The sequence below is a fragment of the Condylura cristata genome, unplaced genomic scaffold (assembly GCF_000260355.1).
Source record: "Condylura cristata isolate star-nosed mole 26May11 unplaced genomic scaffold, ConCri1.0 scaffold00003, whole genome shotgun sequence".
Classification (NCBI taxonomy): Eukaryota; Metazoa; Chordata; class Mammalia; order Eulipotyphla; family Talpidae; genus Condylura; species Condylura cristata.
The window spans coordinates 59,724,339-59,736,853 of record NW_004567104.1 but is presented as its reverse complement, the minus strand read 5'-3'; the positions used below and the strand labels follow the sequence as shown (position 1 = coordinate 59,736,853).

The 12,515-nt window shown below is 40.5% G+C and overlaps 1 protein-coding gene and 1 pseudogene across 10 annotated transcripts in view; both read left to right on the top strand.

The window, feature by feature from the left end:
• ROBO2 (roundabout, axon guidance receptor, homolog 2 (Drosophila)) overlaps nt 1-12,515 on the top strand; it is a 1,357,399-nt gene that overhangs the window by 837,177 nt on the left and 507,707 nt on the right. The window contains exon 1 of one of the 10 annotated variants that reach the window (XM_004675295.2): nt 205-877. The exons of 8 other annotated variants lie outside the window; for them this stretch is intronic. In XM_004675295.2, coding sequence (XP_004675352.1) covers nt 817-877 — 61 coding nt within the window. In that variant the 5' untranslated portion in view covers nt 205-816. Of the gene's footprint in view, nt 1-204; nt 878-12,515 lie in introns of those variants that run through there. One more of the 10 variants, XM_012731326.1, reaches the window with a different exon arrangement.
• On the top strand, nt 4,112-7,009 carry LOC105854112 (annotated as a pseudogene).

Genomic DNA, 12,515 nt, shown 5'->3' with positions numbered 1-12,515 from the left:
GCCGGGCGGCTGACTGCGCGCTCCCCTTTCTCTGCCGCTGCGCCGCTCGGGGGCTGACTCGCCGCGGGGTTCCCAGTCCTCTGAGGCCGCCCCGCGGGGCTGTCCGCTGCCGCAGCCGCGCCCCTCCCTCCCTCCGTCCCTCCTCCCGGGAGCCCCGCCGCGTAGGAGTTCGGATTCTCCGCCCGAGCGGTCGCGATTTTCCTGCTCCTCTCTTTCGGAAGCGGGAGTGGTGGAGGGAGGCAGCGAGGCTGCAGAGGAGAGGCCCGCCGAGTCGGCCCGCCCGCAAAGTGTGGCTTTGACACATCCGTGTTATGGAAGTTAAGTGAAAAAACTCTGGACGCGGAGCTGGAGACCCTGGGAATCAACCCAGCAGGCTGGCCAATGGTTTTTCGGCAGCGCGCTGGCAAGTTTGTGGAACACTTTCTAGGAATTAGGTCTTTTTCCTCCCCCTTCATCTTCCTGACTTGTGAAGAAAGAACTTGGCTTTGGATTGCAATGGAGCCTAAGGAGAGAGGGTTAGACACACTTGAATAATCCCTCCGGCTGGGCTGAATTTGTGGTGATTTCGAAAGCCAGAGCGTGGAAATACAGACAGCTTTGGAGTATACCCTCTGCTCACTTGAATGGATCTAGATGTGCCCCATCCAAGCCTCTTCGCCAGCCCCCTCTGATCTTGCAATTTGTTCTTCATGACTTTAATTAGCATCTAGGAAAGTCTAAACTTTGGACCTACCTCTTTTTTTGATACTTATTTTTGTACTTTTGCTCTCTGGGATTGATTTCTTAAACAACCTGGATTCTTTTTAATATGTCAAAATGAGTCGGCTGATGTTTACACAACTACTGCTTTGTGGATTTTTGTATATTGGGGTTAATGGTAAGTAAAAAGTGTTTTAATTATTTCCCCTTCTCCACTACCCCCCCCCATAAAAAGGGGGCACATTTCTTTCTGAATCGGATGTAGACTATAAATAAAATGACATTATGTCTGTTGCCCTTTTGGCCAGGCAAAAGGGGGTTTGGGGGAGGCAGAGGTTTTAAGTCTTTTGTTTCTAAACTGCTGCAAGCAGAACACGTGAGTACTCACCTATTGTTGTTAATGTTGCAATTTACCTAATTAGTTGAGAAGTTGGATAGTAAACGCAGAGGGCTCGTAGTTTTGCTAGAAAAATATTAAATCTCTTGATCCAAACTGATACTCCTGCGCCTGTTCTCTCTTTGGTGTCTGTTCTTATATCCGAACTTTGGCTTAGAAATTATCAAGTAAAGAAAAATGGTAACAGACACTTGAGGGAAGGTTCTGTGGGCTGGGAATTAGAGACAGGGATCACCGGGATCAATGAGTATCACCTGCGTGCTGGTGAATGCTCTCCCAGTGTGAAACCAGAATGAAAAATCCAGATCATTGGGAGAAAACTGTCAAAAGTAAGACTGGGCGAGGCTCCAGGAAAGCGCTCTGGGCCGGCTGTGGGCACAGAACACTCAGCTTGGCCCCCAGTGGCAGCACAATAGGGATCTGAAACAGGTGCTGTCGGTGTCTCCCTCTAGGTTGAGTTAGCCTGTCAGGCAGACAGCATCCTGCCTGCTTCTCCTGTCTTTTGTTCAAATTTGGTTTCCTGGGATATTTCACAGGATGTCAGTGTCTTGTGAGAGGATTGCAAAATCCTTTTTTGTAGCTCTTCTGAAGGACGAGTGGAAGTAATCATTACTATGCTTTTGTGTTTGTTCAAAAGAAGAAAGTCGACAGAATATTTGGTATTAGCCTTCTAGGGACTTTTTACATCAATGGAAAGAATGAGTCTAAAGAGAAGACTAGAGCAGGCCGCCCTGCCCTCCCCGCCCCCCCCACCCCAATGTGAATTGTGGAACTTTAGATATTATACTGCTGTTCTTGTAAAACATCTAAGGTGTATTGATTCAAATATTTGAGCCATCATAGGAGCTTGTTGCTATATAAACTTTCATCTGGCATTTGCATTGTGGATGAATTCATTATTCGGGACTCTGCCTAATGTTTGCCTGCCTGCAGGAACTAACTTTGTTCCTGGCAGCTGCTGCTGTAAGGAACTCAATGTATCTACTCAAAAAGGAAGCCTTTCTATAAACATGAGGCAATACAGATGAGTTTACCTACTGTCAAGTGGCTGTTTTCAATCATGAACTACATGAGTACCTTTCCCTCCTAGCTAGTGATAGGAGAGGAAGTATTCTTCTGGGCACACTCCTCTGTTCCTCCTTCTAAACAGTAGATGTTTAGGATGAACCATTTTGAACTGGATTGTGGACTGTATATATGTGTATCTGTATATCTATAAATATGCAAATATATATATATTATTTTTCATATTAATCTGTAATCACCTTGCATTTCTTCTACCTTTACATTTACAAACCCATAACAAAAAGGTTTAGGTATTTTTCTAAGTTCTGCTTGATAATCAGGATAAGAAAACATTGGTGAAACTTTCTGGAATAATATGGTTTCAGAAACTATGAATTTACATATCTCAGTAACATTGATACACAGTCTGTATTTTATAGACTACAAAATTACCACCAAGTTGTTTTTTAATCATTGTGTAGCTAGGAGAAATACAATTCAGTTGCTCAGTGGAAGTGACAGAGGGAATCAGAAGAGCTTGGTGTTACAGAATGTAATTAATGTACCAGGGTGTTTGGAGATATATGAAACAAATGCAATTAACCAGCTTACTGGAACAGCAGTAGCAAGACATTTCTCTTTCTCTCCCTCTTCCTTTCCTGTCTTTCTCCTTCCTTTCCCACTTTCTCTTCTTTCTTTCCATTTCCTCCCACTTTGTGCCTCCTGCCCCAGAGACACACCTAGGATCTTTGTTATGATTTAATATTATAGTTTAAGGGGGAAATTTATATTGGGGCACAGTTATGTAACATAATTCATAATAATTTAGTGAAAAATACCCAAGGTTAAGGAGTTGCAAACACATAGTATTAGATTTGTATGTATGTGAAACTATTATTTGTATTTAATGTTGACTTGTCCAAAGCAAAGGAAACTCTGAATACTGTTACAGAATTAGTACGCAAATACTTCTTTGACATTGGATTACCTTTGCTTTACACCAGGTTGATGCCAGACTGTAGGGACTGTTGAAAATTTGGGATGTAGACAACACTGCCCTCTAGGTTTCAACACACTGACCTGAGTGTTCACATCCCAGGGAGGGGTTTGGTTTGTAGGATCTCTAAGCTTTCCTACTCTTCAGGATTCTGTGATTTGTTCTTACTTATTATCCTTCTTAGAAGTGTGTGCTCCCTATGAATTTTAAATTTAGAGAAGCTTGTACCATTTCAAAGATATACTGACTACCCTTGGTGCTAGACACAGAAATTAATTTCATGCAGTGACAAATGATACATAGATTTGCATTGAAATTTGCTTGGTGGGTTATTTATATGTACATTTTTATAGTATATGAAAAATGCTACTTTGCTTCCTCATAGAAGATATGTGCTAATGTTATTTATTTATGATTTTCAGTATTTTGTGTCTGTAAGGAATTCATAGAGGATAAATATTAAGCTAGTTGAGAATTATAGACAAACTTTTATTTGGCATTTCCTTATTTGATACAGATTAGACAAATGCAGATTTTTTCTTTATTATTTTCCAGGTGAATATATATTGAATTTAGCTGTTGTCTTATAGATTTCATTTAGTTTTATATCAGAATAGGTTTTATAGTTAATTCCAAGGCATTAATACAAACCTTCACAAGATTTTTAAATAAATTTACATTGTGTCAATTTGATACTTTTACTATACTTGGATGAAAGTATTTTAAAAGTGATAACTTTTTCTTATTAATCTTTACCTATTAATTGAAAATGACATGCATGATACTTGGGGAGATGAAGGAATGTGTGTGCATAGTGCAACTGTATGATCTCATGAAGCTTTATACATTTCAGTAATGTACTTCTCTCAGTAATGGGCTTATTATCATAGCCATATGTAGTCCATTTCAGAAGTTAAATTGCATTTAAGTAACCTGAAATTTATTCTTGCAACTATGCAATAATATCACATCTGAATTGGCTTCATTTGAATATCTTTGATTCTAGGCAACACATGGACCATAAACCATTTCTTAAAAAGTCTTATGATTCTACAAAACCCGATAATTTTGGTCATCTCATCCCTGACCAAACTGTATTATGTAAGCATCTTTGACAATTAAAATATGGACTAATTAATTAACATGAGCAAATTGCATTCATATGGCATTTGTGTGTGTGTGTGTCAATAGACACACACATACATGCACACATGTGCACACACACACAAAGGAAGGAGCTGATGTTTATTGCATGTGTGTTCTAGGAATACCTGCTGAAGTAGTCCTGCAGCCTATAGGGGAAAAAATTGCTTCGCAAGGGTAATTTAGTTTTGGAAGAGTTTAGAAAAAAGCATTTTTCTTTTACTTACTTATAACTCTTCCTCCTTTTCTCATTCTCCTTTCTTTCATTTCTTTCTTCTCTTACTCCTTTTCATCCTTTTCTGGAGGTGGTGGGAGGAATTGGAAATACATTTGAAGACTGAATAGTTAAGGGTGTTTTTGTTTTGTTTTTGTTTTTTTTTAAGATTTATTTATTCATATGGAACTGGGATACAGGCCAGAGAGATGTGGATGGTGAGAGGATTCGCCAGAGACAGAGAGGGGAGCAGAACAGGCAGATCGACAAAGTACAGGGGAGCAGTGGGCGGGTCAGGAGAGGTCTGCCACGCCATGTGGTCACCTCAGGGGCAGGCGGGAATCGAACTCATGCAGAAGTGGCTTTAGCTTCTTAGTGCTGAGCTTTAGCCTGCTGTGCTGCCAGGGAGGGTCCTTGAGGGTGTTTTTTTTTTTACTAACAGTTTAGAAAATCTTCGTTTAAGGGAAATATGTAAGTAATATTTTACCTTTGGATATATACAATTGGAAAACCTATTGTTTTTGTATTTACAAAGCTACATAGCTTTACACAAACTTGAGTGCAGAGCTTTTCTTTTCTAATTTAGCCAAACAGGCATCTATAGAACTGACTTCAGGTTTACAGTGGAACTTACAATATATCATTTGAGAGAAAAGTATTATGATTTTTCCAATACCCCTAGGTATAGGCTTATCAGTCTATATCAATTCATTGATACTGCTTTTTTGCTTTCCTTTTTAAAAATCATTTGAATGAAGAATGAGTGAAAAACTATATAAAGTTTCCTATGTAGTATTTCAAAGGTTATCCCTAGTAGAGATCTAAGGTAGTAAGTAAAGTGTAGTGTGTTCACCCAAAATTCCTATTTCTATATATTTAGAACACTGTTAGAGTAACCTATGCCTCAATCTTTTGTGTTTTCTCCTCCACTTGTACCATATCCTTAAGAGCTTTCATCTATTCACATGGGTTTTAAAGCTGTCTTTATGCTGACAGTTCTCAAACTGCCCTTATCATCTCATGGAGGCATATAAGTTCTATAGAGATACACCCTGGCACTGCTTCTTCCTCAGATTCTGTCAGTGGGAGGTCTTTGTCACTGCCCCCTCTCCTCTTTCATCCCCCTGGAACCCTACACTTCCCAGTCATGCATGAATACAGGCTGGTTCCGGATTGGGAATGCCTGCTGGGAACTCTGTTGCCTGAAACAAGGCATCTACCCAATGGCTAGATGCCCGTGATACAACAGGGGGAGAAGATGACTCCTTCAAAACCCTCAGTAAGATGGGCACTGGCAAGCATGTGCCCAGCTCAGTGATGTAGACCTGAACACACAGCCATTGATGGAATTCAAACTGGCATCCACCACCAGCTCTTCCACCCTAAGAAGCTCTTCACAGGCAAGAAAGAGGCTGCCATTAGTTGTCCCAGAGGCACTACACCCTTGGCAAAGAGATTATTTTCCTGGTGTTGGACTGAATTTGCAAGCTGGCTGGCCAGTGCACAGGTCTGTAGACCTTCTTGGTTTTCCACAGCTTTGGTGGGACAACTGTTTCTGGGTTCACCTCTTTGCTGATGGAACAACCGTCTGCCAATTCTGGCAAGTAGTCCCCAGCCTGAGCTCTCCATCCGCCTAGCCCCCACCCCTACACTCCGTCCTCAGCACCCCACCAAGCCCCCAGCCTCTGATTGTGCCTTCATGGTAGACAATGAAGCTATCTACGACATCAGTTCTAGAAACCTCGTAATTAACTGCAAAACCTATACTAACCTTATCTACCTTTTTAGCCACACTGCATCCTCTATCACTACTTCCCTCAGTTTTAATGGCGCATTGGATATTGATCTGACCATATCCCAGACCAGCTTGCTGCCCTACCCCACATAGGCTTCCTTCTGTCCACATATGCCCTGTCATCTCTGGTGAGAAAGCCCACCATGGACAGTTTTCTTTGACAGTTATCTCCATTGTGTGCCTTCGGCCAACCAACAAGATGGTGAAGTGTGACCCTCCCCATGGTAGACACATGGCTTGCTTCCTGTTGTACCATGGTGACAAGATTTCCAAAGATGTCAGTGTTGCTATTGCCACCATCAAGACCAAACACAGCATCCAGTGTATGGATTGGGATACCAGTAGGGATACTGGTTTGCAAAGTTGCCATTCATTACAGGCTTCCCACTGTGGTACTTGGTGAAGACCTGCCTGAAGTACAGTGAGCTGTATGCATGCTGAGTGATACCATAGCCACTGCTGAGGCCTGGGCTCACCTGGACCTTAGGTTTGGCCTGATGAACGCCAAGCCTGCTTTTGTCCACTGGGAGAGGACATGTAGGAGGGAGCGTTTTCTGAGGCCTGTGTGGATTTGCTGCTCTTGGCAAGGATTATGGAGAGATTGGAGCAGATTGTGCTGATGGAAGGGATGAGGGTGAAGGGTATTCATATGTCTGCCACAATTTTAGACAAATGTTGGGGACTGTCTCACTTCTGTACTATGCATTTGTTCAGTGTGGCCCTAAAGGTGCCAAAGTATTTAAAAACAAAGTTGTTTAAAATCAACTACAAAGGGTCCTCCCTGGTGGCACAGTGGGTTAAAGTGCAGCACTGCAAGCCATCCTCCATTGCTTGAGGGCAAGCTTGATCCCTGGCCCCAGGGGTGACCGACATGGTGCAGCAGATCTCTCCTGTCTTGCCCGCTGCTCTCCTCAGCAGTGTACTTGGTCAGTCTGGCTGTTCTGCTCCCCATTCTGTCTCTGGTGAATTCTCTCACCACCCCTGCACCTCTGGCCTGTACTACAGTTCTGTATACATAAATGAATAAATCTTTCAGAAAAGTTAAAACAACTACAAAAGAATTAAGCATGTGATACATCATGTATACTGGATTGTATCTCCAGTGCCTGGAACAGTGCTGGTATATCCAGTGAACTAGATGTCTAATGTGAATATATCAAATTCACATTCCTTTTATTTTTTTAGTGAGAGAGAAGAATGATTCTTTTATTTTACAACTGACTTTTATTTCTAATATTTATTCTAATATTTATATGTATATATTATACATCATTATTTATTTATTTTTTTGTATGAAGTTTGATGTCTCCTCTCAGGTGTATTCCCCATAAAATTCCCACTCAAACTTGTCCTCACAGCTCACGTCCAACATTTTAAACCCTCCCAAATACACCTTGATGCTAACAATTCTGTGTGTTTGTGTTTCTGGTTTCTCCCCATTGTGTTACCATAAACATTTGCAAATACATAGCAAAGCTATACAATTTTAGAGTGAACACTCAGTTATTTCAACTAGATGTTACCATTATTTTACTATATTTGATGACCACATATCTGTCCATACACTAGGCATTCACTATTTCTCCTTTTACTTTGAAATATTTTCAAATAATTATATCACAGATATTTCTTACTCTGTGGATTATAGAAGTAGCCTGATAAATGATCATCTGTTCCTACCCCCATAATCTCCACACCTTACTTTCATCCCAGTTAATTCTTTCCACAAAGGCCCGAGAGAACTTTTTAATAGACCTCCAGAGAAGATAATGGCAGTGCTCTTGAGTAGAATCTTCATGTGGCTTCTTGATAGAGTTCTTGCAAAACTCTCTCAAGTTGAGGCTCTCTCTTGCTCTCTGATATCACTTGCTCACACTCCCAGTTGGAACCTAGATTCTGAACTTTCCTTGGAAAGCCCTCTTTAGGGCTTAACTTTTTTATTTTTTTCTTTCCTCAACCTGAAATGTTCTTCCTTGTGTACTAACCCCCTGGATTAAGTCTTTCAATTGATAGGGTAAGACCTGGTTCAGTTTTTTTCTTTTATATATATATATATATATATATACATACATACAGCCAGAACTGGGGTACAGGCCAGAGGCGCAGGGGTGGTGAGAGAATTCACCAGAGACAGAGTGGGGAACAGAATAGGCCTACTGAGGAAGGACACTGTTGAGGGGATCAGCAGGGGGGCTGGGAATTAAACTTGCACAGAAGCAGCTGCCGCTGGCTTGCAGTGCTAAGCTTTAGCCTGCTAAGTAACCAGCAAGGGCCGAGACCTGACTCAGTTTCATGACACCCTGTTCGATTTGCTCCCCCTAAAAAACTATTAGATTTTACTTGTCTTAATTTTTTATCACAGTGTTCATCTTTTTCTGGAGAAGTATCTGTGTGCTTGTCTGTGTGTATCAGAAACATGAATGAATTGATGTTTTACATAGTGGCAAGCTTGGGAGTTAAACATAAGTGCCATGGAAGAGTTAAGAATCCCTGGTCAGAGGGCCCTCCCTGGTGGTGCAGCTGGTTAAAACACTGCACTAAGAAGCTTAAGCTACTTCCTCATGGGTTCATCCCTGCCTGCCCCAGACCGGAGGAGATCCACATGGCACGGCAGACCTCTCCTGGCCCCCCTCAGCGGTGTGCTTTGTCGATCTGCCTGTTCTGCTCCCCACTCTGTTCCTGGTGAATCCTCTCACCCTCCACATCTCTGGCCTGCACCCCAGTTCTGTATGAGTAAATAAATAAATCTTAAAAATAAAAAAAGAATCCCTGGTCAGAAATGATGGGCTTCCTCCTCCAAGCCAGAAGCATAGGTCGACTTCACCCTTGCCTGGCCTGTGGCCCCAGGGGCCAATGGGGAGGGGCCGGGGAAGATGATGCACTCATACCCATTGTGGGTTGTGTCCCAGCTGAGGAACCCCGACCTTGGGAAGCTCACTCTTTTATAATGAGCAATAAGGAAACCTGCCTAACTTTGCCCTGGAGAAAAACATTGTTCTAACTGTATGGGACACTAAGTATATCTTTCTGATGCTCTCAGGGAGATCATTTCTATTTTCAAAAACTGTCTGCTATATATATATATATATATATATATATATATACACACATACTTATATATTACATCGCTAAGATATAGATATTCTTGAAAAGACAGTTTGGACAAAAGAGCAGTTAGTTTAGAAACGTAAGTGCCCGGTAGATAATATTCTCACAACAATAGAAAGTTTTTAGTTTGTTTATTGATTTGACTTCTACTGAGCAACTCGGCACAGACTAGCTTTGTCTGTTCTGTGAACCACTCTTCTCCCACTCTTCTGGATGACACATACAAGATAATGTAATATTTGTTGACTATATGGCAGTGTGCTTGTGGGGTCCTTTTGCGATGTTTATTTTTATGCTCTCATCACTGACACATGGAACATTCCCACTTGAACTGATTGTGTGTTTAGGGGTGGTGGTGGAGGGAGAGTGGAAAGATGGAAAGAATAAGGGAAAGAGTGAGAGCTAAAGAGAGAGATAAATATTAAACATATACATAAAAATCATGATTTCCTGATTATTTGCTCTTACTGTCTCCTGGCAGGAGACTAGGTTTAAGATCATTTGCTTTGATATATGTATGTTCTATCAAACCAAGAATATTTTTTACTCCAGAATTGTGATTTTCCTAGATATTCTCCTGCTGATCCTGGAACTAACACCACTATGTTTTCCAGTACTCTGGTGAGGGGTATGCATAATTCAACATTCCTTCAAAAGGTTCTCACCTGCCCTAAGAGGACACACTTCTGTATTATGGAATAATAACTCTTGTTTGATGCTTGTTCATGAAATGAGACTTTTCTGTGTATTTAGAGGATGCTTTTCATGTAAGCATTAACAACAGATGAAGATGATTCCTCAAGTTCACAGAATTAATCACTTTAAAATGTATCTCCAAATACATATTCTGTAATAATTGAAAAAAGAGAAGGAAGAATAAAAGTAGCACCCCTAGTAGTAATAGGCTGGCAATAAACATCCTTTATTTTTTAAGATTTCATTTATGTTTGCATAGAGGTGCAGGCCAGAAGTGTTGGTGGTGAGAGGACTTGCCAGAGACAGAGTAGGGCGCAGAATAAGTGGATCTCCTGAAATTCATTGCTTAGAGGAGCAGTGGGCAAGCCAGAAGAGGTCTGCTGTGCCATGTGCTTCAGCTCACTAGTCAGGATAGAACAGGCCACTGTTGTGTTGGGACTTTGTAATGGCAGCACTGAGACTTAATCCCGTAGACCACCATTGAGGTCCTGTGCTGTAATCTAACTTAGACACTTTATCCTCAAAGAGAATCCCTATATTCTTCTCTTCTTTCTCAAATTGCTCCTGCCCTAGAAACCACCAATCTATTTTCCATCTCTATGTGTTTGTCTATGATGAAATTTCATGTAAGTAGAGGCATACAACATGTTCTGTCCTGAGATCAGCTTCTTTACCTTAGTCTGTTTAAGAGTATCCATGTTGTAGCATGTATAAGTTGGTTTACTAGTGAATCCTACTCATGCATTCTTTCATTTATCAGATAGTGGATATTTAGTTTGTTTCTACTTTTAGACTATTATGAATATTATTACTATGAACATTAATATACTAACCATTGTGTACGTGTGTTTTTTCATTCTAGTTTATATATCTGGAGTAGAATTGTTGGTTCACATGGTTAGTATGTTTAAACTGTTGGGAAACACAGGACTGTTTTCTAAAGAAGCTATAATTCACAACCTAAGGGCAATTTATGAAATGCTTATGTAATTTTTTTGAGTTTTTTTTTTAAGATTTATTTATTCATACAGAACTGGGGTACAAGCTAGATGTGAAGGGGTAGTGAGAGGCTTCACCAGAGCCAGAGTAGGGAGTAGAACAGGCAGATTGACGAAGTACACTGCTTAGGGGAGCAGCAGGCGGGTCAGGAGAGGTCTTTTGCGACATGTAGATCACCTCTGGGCCCGGGATCAAACTCACACTAAAGCGGCTATGGCCATTTTGCAGTGCTATATGTCCGAACCTGTTGCGCCACCAGGGAGGGTCACCTATGTACTTTTAATATACCATGGAAATAAAACACTGAGTAGCCTTTATGAGCTGGGTATGATGTTTTGTAGTGAACAATTTATATTATTGATCAAAACCTTTAATTTCTGATAATTTTAAATTTCTAATTCTGTCCATGATTATTTACCTTCTAAATCTACTTCAGTTTCCCTATAATTAAAATAAAATTAACCCGAACAGAACTTTTGAGACCTCAACAGTACTAAACATATATCCTGGAATGAGCGATACCATCTCACAGATAGAGGATGAATTTGTAGTGATGTAGCACAATTATCTCATTGGATCCAAAACTTAGAAAACTGAAACTCTTAAAGTATTTATGCACCTTGTCTCAAATCTTATTGTTAAATTAGTGCCATCTATCTAAACCTGAAACAAATGTAGAGATGCTTTATTCTGTGGCACACTGCTCCTTAGGAGACTTTCTAACTTCAAAATCCTGGGACCTCTTAAGGAGTATCTTGCACACTTGTTCTTGAAAATGAACAGCTGTTTTCTGAACATGTCAACAAGAGAATTAGCTTGAGATACTTTGAGTTTACTTACATGATCCAGCACAACTGTATCGAGCATGACTTTATAAACAAGACAGCTCACTGGGTCTCTGTGAGTAACACAATGACCTGTTAAATAGTTTTTACCTTAGAGAAGATGACTGTTAACTAGAGAAGATAACAAATGTTCAAGTCACTATAACAAAAGTAGTATCTGATAAATTGGCAAAGTGGGGAGTGCTGGGACTGAAGATATGTGCAATGTGGTCTAGAAATTCAAAGGAGGAATAGATGGTTTATAGATGTGTCATCAGGGGAGGACCAGAACCAAATGGGTCACCTAGAGCTTAGAAGAAGAGTAGTGTTTTAGTAGAGGAAGATTGGAAATTGCATTCAAGGAAAATGAATAGGAGGAATGGCATGGAGATGATAAAGGCGTATGAGGGGAAAGCAGAGTCTAATTTAATTGTAAGATAGTTTGTTCATAGGGAGGATGTGCAAAATTATGATTATTAAAGGTAGTCAACAAACACTAGTGATTCCTGACACTGAGCTACTTATCTCTAAAATAGGAAATATAATAGTATTATTTCATACACTGGCTATTAGTAATGAATGAATAAATATTTACAAATACAACCCTGTGTGTGTATATATAATGGTGACTAGTACTT